This window comes from Neofelis nebulosa, chromosome 16 (genome assembly GCF_028018385.1).
Source record: "Neofelis nebulosa isolate mNeoNeb1 chromosome 16, mNeoNeb1.pri, whole genome shotgun sequence".
NCBI lineage: Eukaryota > Metazoa > Chordata > Mammalia > Carnivora > Felidae > Neofelis > Neofelis nebulosa.
In genome coordinates, this window is record NC_080797.1 from 34,598,740 (window position 1) to 34,612,525 (window position 13,786).

General features: G+C 40.5%; 1 protein-coding gene across 9 annotated transcripts in view; it reads right to left on the reverse strand.

The window, feature by feature from the left end:
- The window catches only part of ATP6V0A1 (ATPase H+ transporting V0 subunit a1), a 56,796-nt gene that overhangs the window by 33,932 nt on the left and 9,078 nt on the right, over positions 1 to 13,786 (reverse strand). For 5 of the 9 annotated variants that reach the window (XM_058702650.1, XM_058702647.1, XM_058702646.1 and 2 more), the window contains exons 3-7: positions 9,103 to 9,181; positions 7,526 to 7,623; positions 6,850 to 6,978; positions 749 to 852; positions 253 to 379 (exon numbers count right to left, since the gene is read on the reverse strand). In XM_058702650.1, the coding sequence (XP_058558633.1) occupies positions 253 to 379; positions 749 to 852; positions 6,850 to 6,978; positions 7,526 to 7,623; positions 9,103 to 9,181 (537 nt within the window). The remainder of the gene's footprint in view (positions 1 to 252; positions 380 to 748; positions 853 to 6,849; positions 6,979 to 7,525; positions 7,624 to 9,102; positions 9,182 to 13,786) is intronic. The other 4 variants (XM_058702651.1, XM_058702649.1, XM_058702648.1 and 1 more) reach the window with 1 other exon arrangement.

The following is a 13,786-nucleotide window of genomic DNA, read 5'->3' on the forward strand; positions in this document are numbered from 1 at the left end:
CATTTATAATCCAAATAATACCTACACAAGTGGGGCTTGAAAATGTCCAGGCACGTGTCAGTATACATCATCTGTACACACACGATGGGAATTAAGAGGAAAAGAGCAGTATTTCAAATGTGCAAGTCAAAGCAGGAGTAAACATAAGGGCTCCTCTGTGGGAGTGTCAGATTCAGGTGGTACCATGCAGTGTCACTGCTCTGGGCTCCCTTTACAAGACCTACTCCACGGGACACAATTTCCTAGTCTTACAGTCACAGGATCCTCCAGGGGGTTCTCGATTTCAGCCTGTCGCAGGAACACATTCCCCCGGCACACCCGCCAAAGCATGCGCTCAAAAGTAGGGATGCGCTCCCGGTTAATCACACCAGCCACGAAGCTGTGGGGAGAAGAGGCAGATGGGGAACTCGATTCCATGCCACGGGACAGAGGGCTTTAAGACAAAGAAGGGAAGCGAGAGGAGAGGGGCACGAACGACAAACACAAGGCTAGGCAATGTTACGCCAAAAGGGCTCCCAAAGTCTTATTCCCGGACCCCAGGATAGGGTTGACAGGACAAATCAGGAACTGAATCCAAGTGACTCAGGAACACCTCTCAAGAGGCTCAGAAGAGAACACATCCTGGAAGCAAGTGAACGGGCCAGCCTCACCACTCTTGAACAGCAACAATGAACACGATCGCTGCTCCCTGTCCCCCCCAAAAATGAACTGACCCCACTGACATACGGAGGCTTGCAGTAGTACTTACCCAAGTCTTAACGGTGTGCCCCTTCCCATCTCACTCGGCTCCAAGAGGGACGAGGACTCTTCCAACAAGTCTGGATCCGCCATCTGCTGATGATGCAATTCAGCCTGAATTCACAAATCAATTAATATCTAATGAAAATAGTTAGTGGCATGCAGGGAACGAGGAACCGGGAGATAAGTTCAGAAAATAAAGACGAGGGGGGAAAAAAAAAACCACCAAAAGAGAAGACATAGCCACAAAAAGAAGACAAGAATAGGGAAAGAAAACAAAGGAAAGAAACAAGAGGTAAAGAAAGCTTTGTTGCCCCAGTAAAGGCATCTGGGGAAATGGTTTTTGAAATAAGGAATAAAGAAAAAACACTAAATAATGATGACATGTATAAATCTGTTACTTAGGTGGAAACCATTTTTCCTCTGTTTCCCTGAATGAGCCATGAAAGTACCAGGAAATACCTTTGCATACGGATGGAAGCTGCAACATTTCTTCATTTTCAGCAAGACCAAAGCAGCTCTGAAGATACTCTCAACATCAAATTTCCAGGTAGCTACAAACTAAAATTTTCCCTGTGTGAGAGTGTGAAAGATGGAGACTCTCTTTCCAAGGAGAAAAGCAAGGCACCGCCACTGTCCTGAGCACAGTGTGGACTGGAGAAAGGTGGAAGGGGCGTCTCCACGAGACTGGGTTTTCCATGCTCTTCAAAATTCAGAACATGAAAACTTTCAGCATGGCCACTGTAAAAAAAATACTCCAAGCCATGGGCTTTAAAGAGTATTTCTTTCGGGGCGCCCGGGTGGCTCAGTTGGATGAGTGTCCGACTCTTGATTCAGCTCAAGTCATGATCCCAGAGAGGTGGGATCAAGCTCCGTGTCGGGCTCCATGAGTGTGGAGCCTGCTTAAGATCCTCTCTCTCCCTTTGCCCCTCTCCCCTGCTTGTGTGCTCTCTCTCTCTCTCTAAAATAAATAGTAATAATAATAAATAGTATTTCTTTCTCCAAAAGAAGCAGCAGCATATTGGCTGGGCAGGCCTGGCCTTGACTGCATCAATAAAGGGAAGAAAAAGTGAAAACCTATCTGAATGCCTTCATTTCTAACCAGGAATCTAGGAATATTAAAAAGTTCATGTTAGGCTATATAGTTTAAGGGTCACTGAGAACATAGCTGAAGCCAGGAATCTAAATCAAGTGAGAAAAAGTAACCAATCGTAAGCCAATATAGAACATGTGGGCTAATTTAATTGTTTAGATTTAAAATGATTTCCACCATGACAGTTTATACAATGAAATGAAGGAGGAGAGGGACCTTCTCAGATGGAGGTCTATACTTCCTAGAGTCTCTCTACCCACCACATTCTAACATCTTTTATTCTTATCAATCAGGAAGGTCTGAGAAGCTCTCTAAAAAATAAAGGCCAATCAACTTCTCTACCGCCTGATCTCCTCAACTTTAATATCCACGCACTACTTGTTTGACCAAAGACAAGAAATATGCCAGAAAAATCTTCCTTTTCAAAAGCAGAACTAAACAAAAAAATCAGGAGAATTTTTCTCTATCATCTTCCTTCCAAACATTCTATTCCTGTTAACCCTGCGATCAAAAAATTGATCAAGGGAACCTCACTTGGTAAGTCGTAGGAAATGTAAAGTTAAGGGGGGTGGGGGAGGGCTTTAGGATTGAGTATAAATAAACCTGAATATAAACCAAATGATTAGGTTGAGAACCTAAAAAAGAGAAAGCAATTTTCTGGGGAAGTGAAATCTAAAAGTTGATGCAGGATCAACATTCAACTCCCCACCCCCTTCAAAAAAAAGAAAGAAAGAAAAGGTAGGGCAGGCTTTGAGTATGCCAGAGGGCAGAGAAATATTGTCATGATATACAAAAAAGTTTAAGATGAGATAATGGGGGCACAGGTTTCCACTTGCTCTCAAGTGGAAATTTAGGGGGCTTTTTTTGTTTCTGCCTAATATCAGATCAGCTTATTGCAAGCCACAGGCAACTCATTTTAAGGATCTAGATGACTACTTCATTTCAACTGGTTCTTGGGATGTCCCTTGGCAAAAAACAGTGAAACTGACTGCTACACACAAGACTTCGGCCTACTTCCCTACGCGGTTCACAAGGCCTGGCTAAAGTAAACCCAAAAGATCAGACTCAGTGCAAGCCTATGTGCTCTAAAGGGGACAACCGCTATCACAGCAAAAAGTGCTGAGCAACTAGACTCCTCTGAAAACTGCATCTGGGGACTCTGGGCACAAAAAGAACCCAGCGGAATTAGAATTAAATGGAAACTTGTGATGATATTCTAATTAATAATCTCACCACTTCATACTTAAGAATCCTAAATCTTAGAGAGGGGAGTAAAAAAAAAAAAAAAATTTTTTTTTTAATAAAATAATTGGGCCTCATGGGGAACTAGGAGGACCAGACCGCTCACTGAGGGCCTTTAAAACAATCTCTAAAACCACACTGTGGGGTACCTAAATCCTATTCTGGGCTCCCTAATAACAATAACAACACTGCCAACGTGCCTTTAAATGACTTGCTATGCTCTCTGGTTTACCCTTTCCCCCAGTCGGAACACTGAAACCATGCCCTGAAAGAGGAAGTGGCAGAATTTCTGAGGCTCCCTGTCTACACTGAAATAGAAGTAGCACATCCGGATCCAGCTGCATTAATTACCAAGAGCAAACACTCTTACTTCCATCTCCAGTGAGAGAGAAATCGCATTTCATCACTTCCGGTATTCACCCAAGCCCCAAAGGAGAAGGCAGATGGGAAAGAAAAGTAAAGAAGAGCAGATGGATGGAAGACTCAGGAGGAAAGGAAGGCAGGAACCTGCATGCCATTAACCATTACTTTTCCAGTCTTCTTTACGTTCTCATGGGCTAGGGTGCTTATGGTAAAAGATGCAGAGAGCACTCTTCAGCTCTCACAGTTCTTCATAAGCAAGAAGACTGAGAAAAGGATAATCATTAACAAGTCATTTTAATTGCTCTGGATGAGAAATGGCTAAGTCGAATTTGTAATCATCTTAAATCATAAGAATATCGAATTTACGCTTACTCTTCCCCTTCCAGATGCCTTGCCAATCATGACCGCTATGCCTAAAGACGGAAAGAACCCTTTCCCGATTTGGCCATTTTCTGCTAACTCATTATTATAAATTATTGATCATGTTCACCAAATTATATAAAAAAGAAGGACTCAAAACTGGTTGTATTTTAGGCCATTTGCAAACTGTGATTTCAGGCATGGAAGAAAATCTCACGCAAAAAGTTCCATTTCTGAGATTTGAGGGTCCCATGTTTCTTTTTCTTTTGCATTATTTAACGTGCGCACTCACATGCCCAGATGCACTTACTCTGTGAGGTCTTATCACCTGCCATGGCAGCGACAGCTGAGACTGGTGCTTGGCAATAGCAGGGCAGGCACCATTGAGAGGGACCTGGCTGAACCTCTGAGCCAGTGGCAGGAGCAGGCAAGGCACTGACCGTGCACTCGGGGAGGAAAGGCCGAGTGGCTCTTGCCAGAAGCCTCCCTACACTAAGGTGAGGGTGTAGGAACAAGACGGGTTGAGGACAAGAGCAGTCAAAGAACCTCTTACAGCCCAGGACTTGGGCTCAAAAGTACTCAGAGATTAAAAAAAAAAGAAAGAAAAGAAATGTTTTGCAAATGTTTTGCGTGAATAAAGGAAAAACAACCCACCATGGATTGACTGGGCATGAAGGTCGTAAAGACTTCCAGCCTGCCTTCTCAGCATGGGGGTTTCGTGTTTAGACTTATTACTCACAAAGAACTTATGATTTTAACACTTTGGTTATATTTCCAAGTAATTTCTCTTATTTTGTTTTAATATTTTGTTTTTAATAACATTAATAGTTCAAGTAACAGGGCACCTCGGTGGCTCAGTTGGTTAAGCGTCCAAATGTTCCTCAGGTCGCAATCTCAAGGTTTGTGAGTTCGAGCCCAGCATCAGGCTCTCTGATGTCAGTGCGGAGCCCGCTTCGCATCCTCTGTCTCCCTCTCTCTGCCCTTCCCCCACTCGTGTGCATGTGCGCACACTCTCTCTCAAAAAAGAAATAAACATTAAAAAAAAACAGTTCAAGTAACTATTGCTCATAAGGGAGTCCATCTGTCAGTCTTTATTCAGAATTTCTCCAGAATGAACTAGACAAAGAAGCCTATTCTATTTCTTAAACTCAGGAGGTTAAGAAAGACATTGTCATACATTTCAGCAACATCCCAGCAATAAACTAAGACTATATCAAAAGGGAAAGGGGGGGGCAAAAGAATTAAGCCCCAAATGATGTTAAAAGTACCTGAGCTTCGATTCTGAGGCCAGTTTAAATTGGATCTGTGAGAGAGCAGCTTGGACGCATTTAGGAAAGCACACAACTGTGAGCCTATGGAGACACTGTGCCCTGGGATGTTTTCTGATATGACTAAGTGATACATTCCTTGAGCACAGGGGCCATGCCTTACTCATCTTGTGCCTCACGAAGAGTAGGTGCTCACTAAATGCTCAGTGAATTAGTGAATATAAATACACTGATGTTTAGGCAGTGAGCAACTAGAATTCCAGATTATCTGTTCATTAAAACCATGAGACATAAGTGGCCATGCCTGTTGCAAAAGACCTGAAACACTTGGAAAGAGTGAATCACACTGTCCCACAACCTCTAATTCGATGAGATATCAGGGACTGGTGAAAGAAGTCCTCATCAGTCTCAAAATTCTCAACTCAGTGAGCAAGCCGAATATTCACACTAAACCTCTCTTGACATATAGCCAGATTCTGATTCTTGGGATGACCAGGCAATTAAGTTCATATGAGCTTTTTCCCCTTTCCCCAATAGATTTTTTTAAATTAGCATGGCTTCTCTGAGTCCATCTTTAGTTATTGAGGAATGTATCACATCTTCGGCTGACGTTCTCCAGCCCAGGGGTTCACAAACCACTGTCCCTCAGAGTCACCTTGTGAAAACAGACTGCTGGGTCCCACCCTCAGAGTTTCTGATTCACCAAGTCTGAAATCTGGAGTGGGGACTAATGATGTGCATCCTGACAAGTTCCCAGGTGAGGCTCATGCTGCTGGTTAGAGAGCCCCTGCTCCAGTCCTTAAAAGACCGATATTAAAAATGGAACTGAGAATACATCAGATGCTAACTAAAATGGGCCCTCTTTTTTTTAACAAGCTTTGCCAATTTTTTTGTTGTTGTTGAGCAAAGAATATAAAGAACTTTATGGAAGGCACACTAAAGAGCCGCTGGAACAGTAGCAGAAGTGTCCGATATTGCTAATCTGGTGGCAAAGACACCTTACTGTAAAAAAAGAGAATTCTCGGTACCTTAGGCCATCAACCAAGCCAAGTCCAGACTCAAAGCTAAGACTCCTCTCCACGTTTAATGAGGAGAAGGAATCCTTCTGAAAGTCTTGCTCTAAAGCCTTTCTGTGGGCTCACCTCAGCAAACTGCCATCTGTCATCATCACCTACATTTTTAACCTAGAAACTGACTTAACATTTTTCCCTATAAGGTAGTGTGACTGAGTTTCCATGAAAATCCGGGAATTTCAAAATAGGCATCCTACCAGTTCTATTTCCATAGAACATAACGAGAAACTCTTGAAAAATTAAAGTGTGACTTGTGCTATGTGGATTGTTACAAATGTACTCATGGTAGATAAGCAAACATGGAGAATAAGATAAAAATAAAAATTTGATGATAAAAGTTTTGGAGGTTAAGCCTTTGTTATAATTTCATGTATGACTGAATGTTTCTTGTTGCTTCAACTTTTACCTTAAGTATTTACTTACCTCAAAATATAATGACAAAATTTCAACTATAATATATACAACTACTTTCGGGTTCCTTTCCCCATCTTGTGATGAAAAATTGCAGAAAATGCAAAAGCATACAAAACCATGACTGGCTGTGTACTGCATGAGAAATGGAACATAATCTGACATTCCTTCAACTAAAACAGTGCGAAAATGGTATTGCTTTCAAACTAGCAAATTAAAATAATTTTTGGAATAACAGCATGGCCCACTTGTGCAGGTATAATATCAGCTGCTCAAATACTAAAAGAAACAATAGTCTGACCTCATCGAAAAACTGCTGAGTTTTGCGAAGTATAAATTTTAATTCAGTCAGTTCCAGGAAGTTTCTCTTCAGAGCTTCCTGGTTTGTGTTGATTTCCTTCAGTTCATTTTCAATCTTTTCAAAATTGGCCTACAGAAAAAATAAGTAAATAAATAAATAAAATCAAACTATTAACTCAAACTAAGCTCAATATGCTTGATGTGAAAGACGGATGAATTCATCCATCCCACAGAACTCTTGGCCACCCTGATGGTTCAAACATAATTTTATATCTACCCAGCAAATGTGTGATTTTACCAGGGCAATTTTCTTTATGAAATTTTTTTGCTTAACATCATCTGTCTTTATCTATAGGTTCTATTACACAGTTGAATTTCTCAGGGGACTTTGGATGGAAAAAAATAAATACTGAAAACTCTACTGGTTATTCATTTAGTCTATGAGATGAATAAATTACTAGATAAATTGGTGTTAATCCAATAAGGTTTCAACAAGGCAGTAAACATTTATTTGGTGGCATGATAGTGCTGTATAGTAAGTTTTCACAAGATATTTACAAGCAAGAGACAATGTGGACAAGGACAGCAAGAATTCCTCTACTGTCCACCCACACAGGAAAATAATTTCTGCACTTAAGTAGAAAGAAACTTCTGGCTTCCTCAGAAGAATTGTTTACCTCTAAGTCAATCATGTCCCGGGGGAAGGGCACCTCTGGGTTTTCACCAGTGTCCATAATTGGGATATTAGCTTTTCTTATTTCTTTCTCAACAAATCCTAAAATGACAGAAGCAAAATATTCATGTATAGCATAGGCCTGGAATTGCCAGTATTTGAGAAAAAAAATAAGACCCCAAACCTGGCTAAAAAGAGCTTCATTCCCAGAAAGATACTCTCATATAAAAGAAGCAGAACATGTAAATCCTTTTTTTCTCCACGTTCCTCATCCTCCACTGCACACTCTATAACAACCGCAGCTACCCCAGAGAGGATTATTATCCCACTACTGTCTTCCTTTCCTCTTTTGATCTTAAAACTGGACCTCATCTGCTTCAGTTCTCCACCCTGTGCAACTACTGCCCCAGAGTATGATAGTTCTGCTTGTAGATACTGTTGTAGGACAGAGTTACAGAACAGGGTGATTCAATAGAATATTTGACATTTAGCAAACTCGTGAGACAGCTCCAGATCAGAAGGGTTTCATTAAACTTGAAAAACAATCAGATCAGTTTTAACAACACAAAAACCCAAAAAAGCACGACACGGAATAAGGTCCTAAAATACCAGAAGAGAAAAGTGACAACTAGTAACTTTTTTAGTGCAGGGACCAAATTCACCAATCAGCTAACTAAAAGCTGGCATAGTATAGTAGTAAGATCACGGGTTTCAGAGCCAGAGAGAACAACCTGGATTCAAATACTGGTTCCAGTACAACTGCTTATGTTCCCGGGCAAGTCACTTAACCTCTCTGATCTTTGGTTTCCCCGTTTATTTATTTATTTAATACTTATTTTTTAAGTAATCTCTACACCCCATGTGGGGCTTAAACTCACCACCCTGAGATCAAGAGTCAGATGCTCTACTGACTGAGCCAACCAGGCAGCCTGGCTTCCTAATTTATTAAATGAGGTAATACCCAACTGAAGGAATATTGTGAGGAATGAATGAAATAAAGTTTATGAACTCCCCAACTCTCAACAGTACCCTAATAAATGTGTTAGTTTCTTCCTTCATAAAAAGCTCAAATTAAAAGGTGGTTATATTGATATCTAAAATAGATGGTGGGCGCCTGGGTGGCTCAGTTGGTGGAATGTGCGACTCCTGATCTCAGGGTTGTGGGTTTAAGCCCACACTGCTTAAAAATAAAATCTTTAAAAATTATAATAAATATTTTTAAATTAAAAAACATATAAAATAAAATAAAAATAAAATAAAAATAGTGGTCTGAGTCCTGTCTCTCAGAATTCTATAATGCAATAGCTACAGCAGTAGTTGTAAAACCCTTCCCATAAAAAATAACCAATGTGTTCAGCTTGTAATCTTGTCATCTCAAAGTTTCCATTAAGCACCACCTAGCCCCAATACCATAAAATCTACTTGTACATGAGAAATTCATCTTAATATCAAGATCCCAAGACTATTCCTCCTTTCTTTTTCTCCTGTAGTATTTTCTCGTTTTGTTAAGAGGACTAGCATCTCTAATTTAAGACAAATGACTCGTTATAGGAACATCATACAGGACCAAAATGCACATACGAAGCTTTCGATCCATTTCTTCACATCTTCTAACTTCATTCACAAATTTCCGCTGGAAAACATTCACATCTGGATTTAACTGCAAAATAAGAACACAATACCAAATATTTAAAACAAATTTTTTTAAGGTTTATTTATCTTTGAGAGAGAGAGAGAGAGAGAGTGTGTGCACATGCACGCTAGCGGGGGAGGGGCAGAGAGAGAGGGAGACATAATCTGAAGAAGGCTTCAGGCTCTGAGCTGTCAGCACAGAGCCAAATGTGGGGCTCAAACTCACAAACTGTGAGATCATGCCCTGAGCCTAAGTGGGACACTTAACCAACTGAGGTACCCAGGTGCTCCCCAAATATTTAAATACTGCATCTATTTCCTCTGTGTCACAAGCAACACATTCTGCAAAGTGAAACCTAATTTTGTGTCAGTGTATGATGCAATCATACGATGCAAAAATGGTCTACTGCCCTATATAACCTGCTTCAGGGCCAATCACACCAACTGAAGATAAAAACCCCTCTCTCACTGTGGCACCACATTATTGGAATGGAGGCAAATTAGACAAAGCACCAAGGTACAAGATGGTCCTCCCAGGCCAAAGTCTCAGTGAGCTCCCCCAGCCAAAAACTTGAGCAATGATGTATACCAGAAGCTCTGCCCAGTTTTCCTTCTCTTCCTCCCAATCAGAAGAGACAAAAGGCAAACATCTTTTATTCTTCTGTCCCAGGATCTTCACTTCCTACCAGACAGGCTGGTTTATTCATTCATACATCACAAGTAATTTTCAAAGCAATGTGACAGGTATTCTGGGAAATACAAACAAGTTCCTACTTACTAAGAAGCCTGAAATCTAGTAAAGAAAAAAAATACACACAACCAACAAGAGCACGTGATAAATTCCATAAAAGTAATACCAATAAAGAACTATAGCTACTCACTCAACATTTATGGAGCACTATATATACACTACTGTATTAGGCACTGTTATAAGTACAAAAGGATATGTCCAAGCTTTGAGGAGCTATCAGATCCATGGACGAGACAGACACAAACTAATAGATGCAATTTGTTGTGATAAATGCTACTTTAAAAAAGTAAATATTGTTGTCAGTTTCTTATACAATTAAACATATACATAGGTACATCATAACTAAGCATTCCACAACTAGATATTTGTTTAAGAGAAATGAAAACATGTCTACAGAGATTCGTACAAGAATGTTTACAGCATGGCACAAGAACAGACACTCAGATCAATGGAACAGAATAACCCAGAAATGGACCCACAACGTATGGCCAACCAATCTTTGACAAAGCAGGAAAGAATATCCGATTGAATAGACAGTATCTTTACCAAGTGGTGCCGGGAAAACTGGACAGCGACATGCAGAAGAATGAACCTGGACCACCTTCTTACACGATACACAAAAATAAACTCAAAATGGATGAAAGACCTAAATGTAAGACAGGAAGCCATCAAAATCCTTGAGGAGAAAGCAGGCAAAAATCTCTTTCATCTTGGCCGCAGAAACTTCTTATTCAACATGTCTCTGGAGGTAAGGGAAACAAAAAGCAAAAATGAACTACTTGGACCTCATCAAAATAAAAAGGTCCTGCACAGGGGCGCCTGGGTGGCGCAGTCGGTTAAGCGTCCGACTTCAGCCAGGTCACGATCTCGCGGTCCGTGAGTTCGAGCCCCGCGTCAGGCTCTGGGCTGATGGCTCGGAGCCTGGAGCCTGTTTCCGATTCTGTGTCTCCCTCTCTCTCTGCCCCTCCCCCGTTCATGCTCTGTCTCTCTCTGTCCCAAAAATAAATAAAAAATGTTGAAAAAAAAAAAAATTTAAAAAAAAAAAAAAAGGTCCTGCACAGCGAAGGAAACAATCAGCAAAACTAAAAGGCAACCAACAGAATGGGAGAAGACATTTGCAAATGACGTATCAGATAAAGGGTTAGTCTCCAAAATCTATAAAGAAGTTATCAAACTGAACACCCCAAAAACACATATTCCAGTGAAGAAATGGGCAAAAGACATGAATAGACATTTCTCCAAAGAAGACATCCAGATGGTCAACCAACACATGAAAAAATGCTCAACGTCACTCATCATCAGGGACATACAAATCAAAATCACCATGAGATACCACCTCACACCTGTCAGAATGGCTAACACTAACAACTCAGACAACAACACATGTTGGCAAGGATGAGGAGAAAGAGGATCTCTTTTGCACGGCTGGTGGGAATGCAAACTGGTGCAGCCACTCTGGAAAACAGTATGGAGGTTCCTCAAAAAATTAAAAATAGAACTACCCTATGACCCAGCAATTGCACTACTAGGTATTTATCCAAGGGATACAGGTGTGCTGTTTCAAACAGGCACATGCACCCCCATGTTTTAACAGCTCTATCGACAATAGCCGAAGTATGGAAAGAACCCAAATGTCCACCGATGGATGAATGGATAAAGAAGATGTGGTATACATACACAACGGAGTATTACTCTGCAGTCAAAAAGAATGAAATCTTGCCATTTGCAACTATGTGGATGGAACTAGAGGGTATTATGCTAAGCAAAATTAGTCAGAGAAAGACAAATATCACATGACTTCACTCGTATGAAGAATTTAAGATACAAAACAGATAAACATAAGGGAAAGGAAGCAAAAATAATAAACATAGAACAAACAGAGGGTTACTGGAGGGGTTTTGGGAGGGGGGCATTAAGGAATCTACTTCTGAAATCGTTGCACTACATGCTAACTTGGCTGTAAATTAAAAAATAAATAAATTAAAAGAAATAGATAAAACAATTCTCCAGAAAAATATAATTTACCAAGACTGACAAGGAAAAAACAACAACAGAATAAGCCTATAATCAGTAAAGAAATTTCAACAGTTAAAATATATCCATCTAAAAAATATCAGGCCTAGGGGCGCCTGGCTGGTAGTGGAGCGTGGGACTCTTGACCTTGGGGTCATGAGTTCAAGCCCCACATGGAGCAGAGAGCTTACTTTAAAAATAAGAAAAATAAGGGGCGCCTGGGTGGCGCAGTCGGTTAAGCGTCCGACTTCAGCCAGGTCACGATCTCGCGGTCCGTGAGTTCGAGCCCCGCGTCAGGCTCTGGGCTGATGGCTCGGAGCCTGGAGCCTGTTTCCGGTTCTGTGTCTCCCTCTCTCTCTGCCCCTCCCCCGTTCATGCTATGTCTCTCTCTGTCCCAAAAATAAATAAAAAACGTTGAAAAAAAAAAAAAAAAATTTAAAAAAAAAAAAAAAAAATAAGAAAAATAATAAATAAATAATAAGTAAAAACATCAGGCCTAGAAGGTGTAAAGATGATTTGTACTAATCTTATTTTTTTTAATTTAATTTAATTAATTTATTTTTTTAACGTTTATTTATTTTTGAGACAGAGAGAGGACAGAGTATGAACGGGGGAGGGTCAGAGAGAGGGAGACACAGAATCGGAAGCAGGCTCCAGACTCTGAGCTGTCAGCACAGAGCCCGATGCAGGGCTCGAACTCACGGACCGCGAGATCATGACCTGAGCCGAAGGCGGCCGCTTAACCGACTGAGCCACCCAGGCGCCCCTGTACTAATCTTTTAAAGACTAGATAAACCCAAATCTTTAGAAAATTATTCCAAAGAGGCAAAATGAAGGAACGCTCCTCAACTAACAAATAAGACCGGCCAGTATAAGCTTGATACAGGGCGAGAATAGTTTGACAAAGGACAAGTACAAGCCGGTATCACTTATCAATACAGTAGTCTCTCCCTTCTTATTTCTAGTTTTAGTTACCTGCAGTCAACTGTGGTCCAGAACCAAGTGATCCTCCTTCTGACATATAGTCAGAAAGTCAACAGTAACCTAACGCTACATGACAACCCCTATGTCATTCATCTCACTTCATCTCGTCACATTGGCATCTCATCATCTCACATCCTCACAAGAAGGGTGAGTACAGTAGAAAAAGATATTTTCAGAGAGACCACATTCACATAACTTTCATTACAGTATAGTTACAATTGTTCTATTTTATTATTGTTGTTAATCTCTTACCTTGTCTAACTGATAAATTAAAGTTTATCATGTATATTTGTATAGTAAAAAACAACAACGCGCACACACACACACACACACACACACACACACACGGTTTAGTACTATCTGTGGTTTCAGGCACCCATGGTGGGTCTTGGAACATATCCTCCATAGATAAGGAGGGGGTCTACTGTGTAAGAGAAAAAAATCCTAATACAATATTAGGAAACTGAATCCCCAAATTCTTTTGAAATACACCTCATGAGCGAGTTGACTTTACATAGGCTTGCAAGGATGATTTTACATTAAAAAAAACAAACAAAAAAACCCAACAACTATACAATTGCCCAATAAGCATATGAAAAGATGCTCCACATAATTGGCCATGAGGGAAACGCAAATCAAAACCACTGTGAGATACCACTTCATAGCCATTAAGATGGTTATCATAAAAATTTTTTAAATGAAAAATAACAAGTGACAGTGAGGATGTGAAGAAATTGGAACCCTCATATGTTGCTGCTGGGAACGAAAATGGTGTGGCTGCTGTAAAAAGCAGTCTCCTGGAGGTTCCTCAGAAAACTAAACATAGAATTAACATATGATCCAGCAATTCCACCCATAAGTACACACCCAAAAGAAATAAGCCAT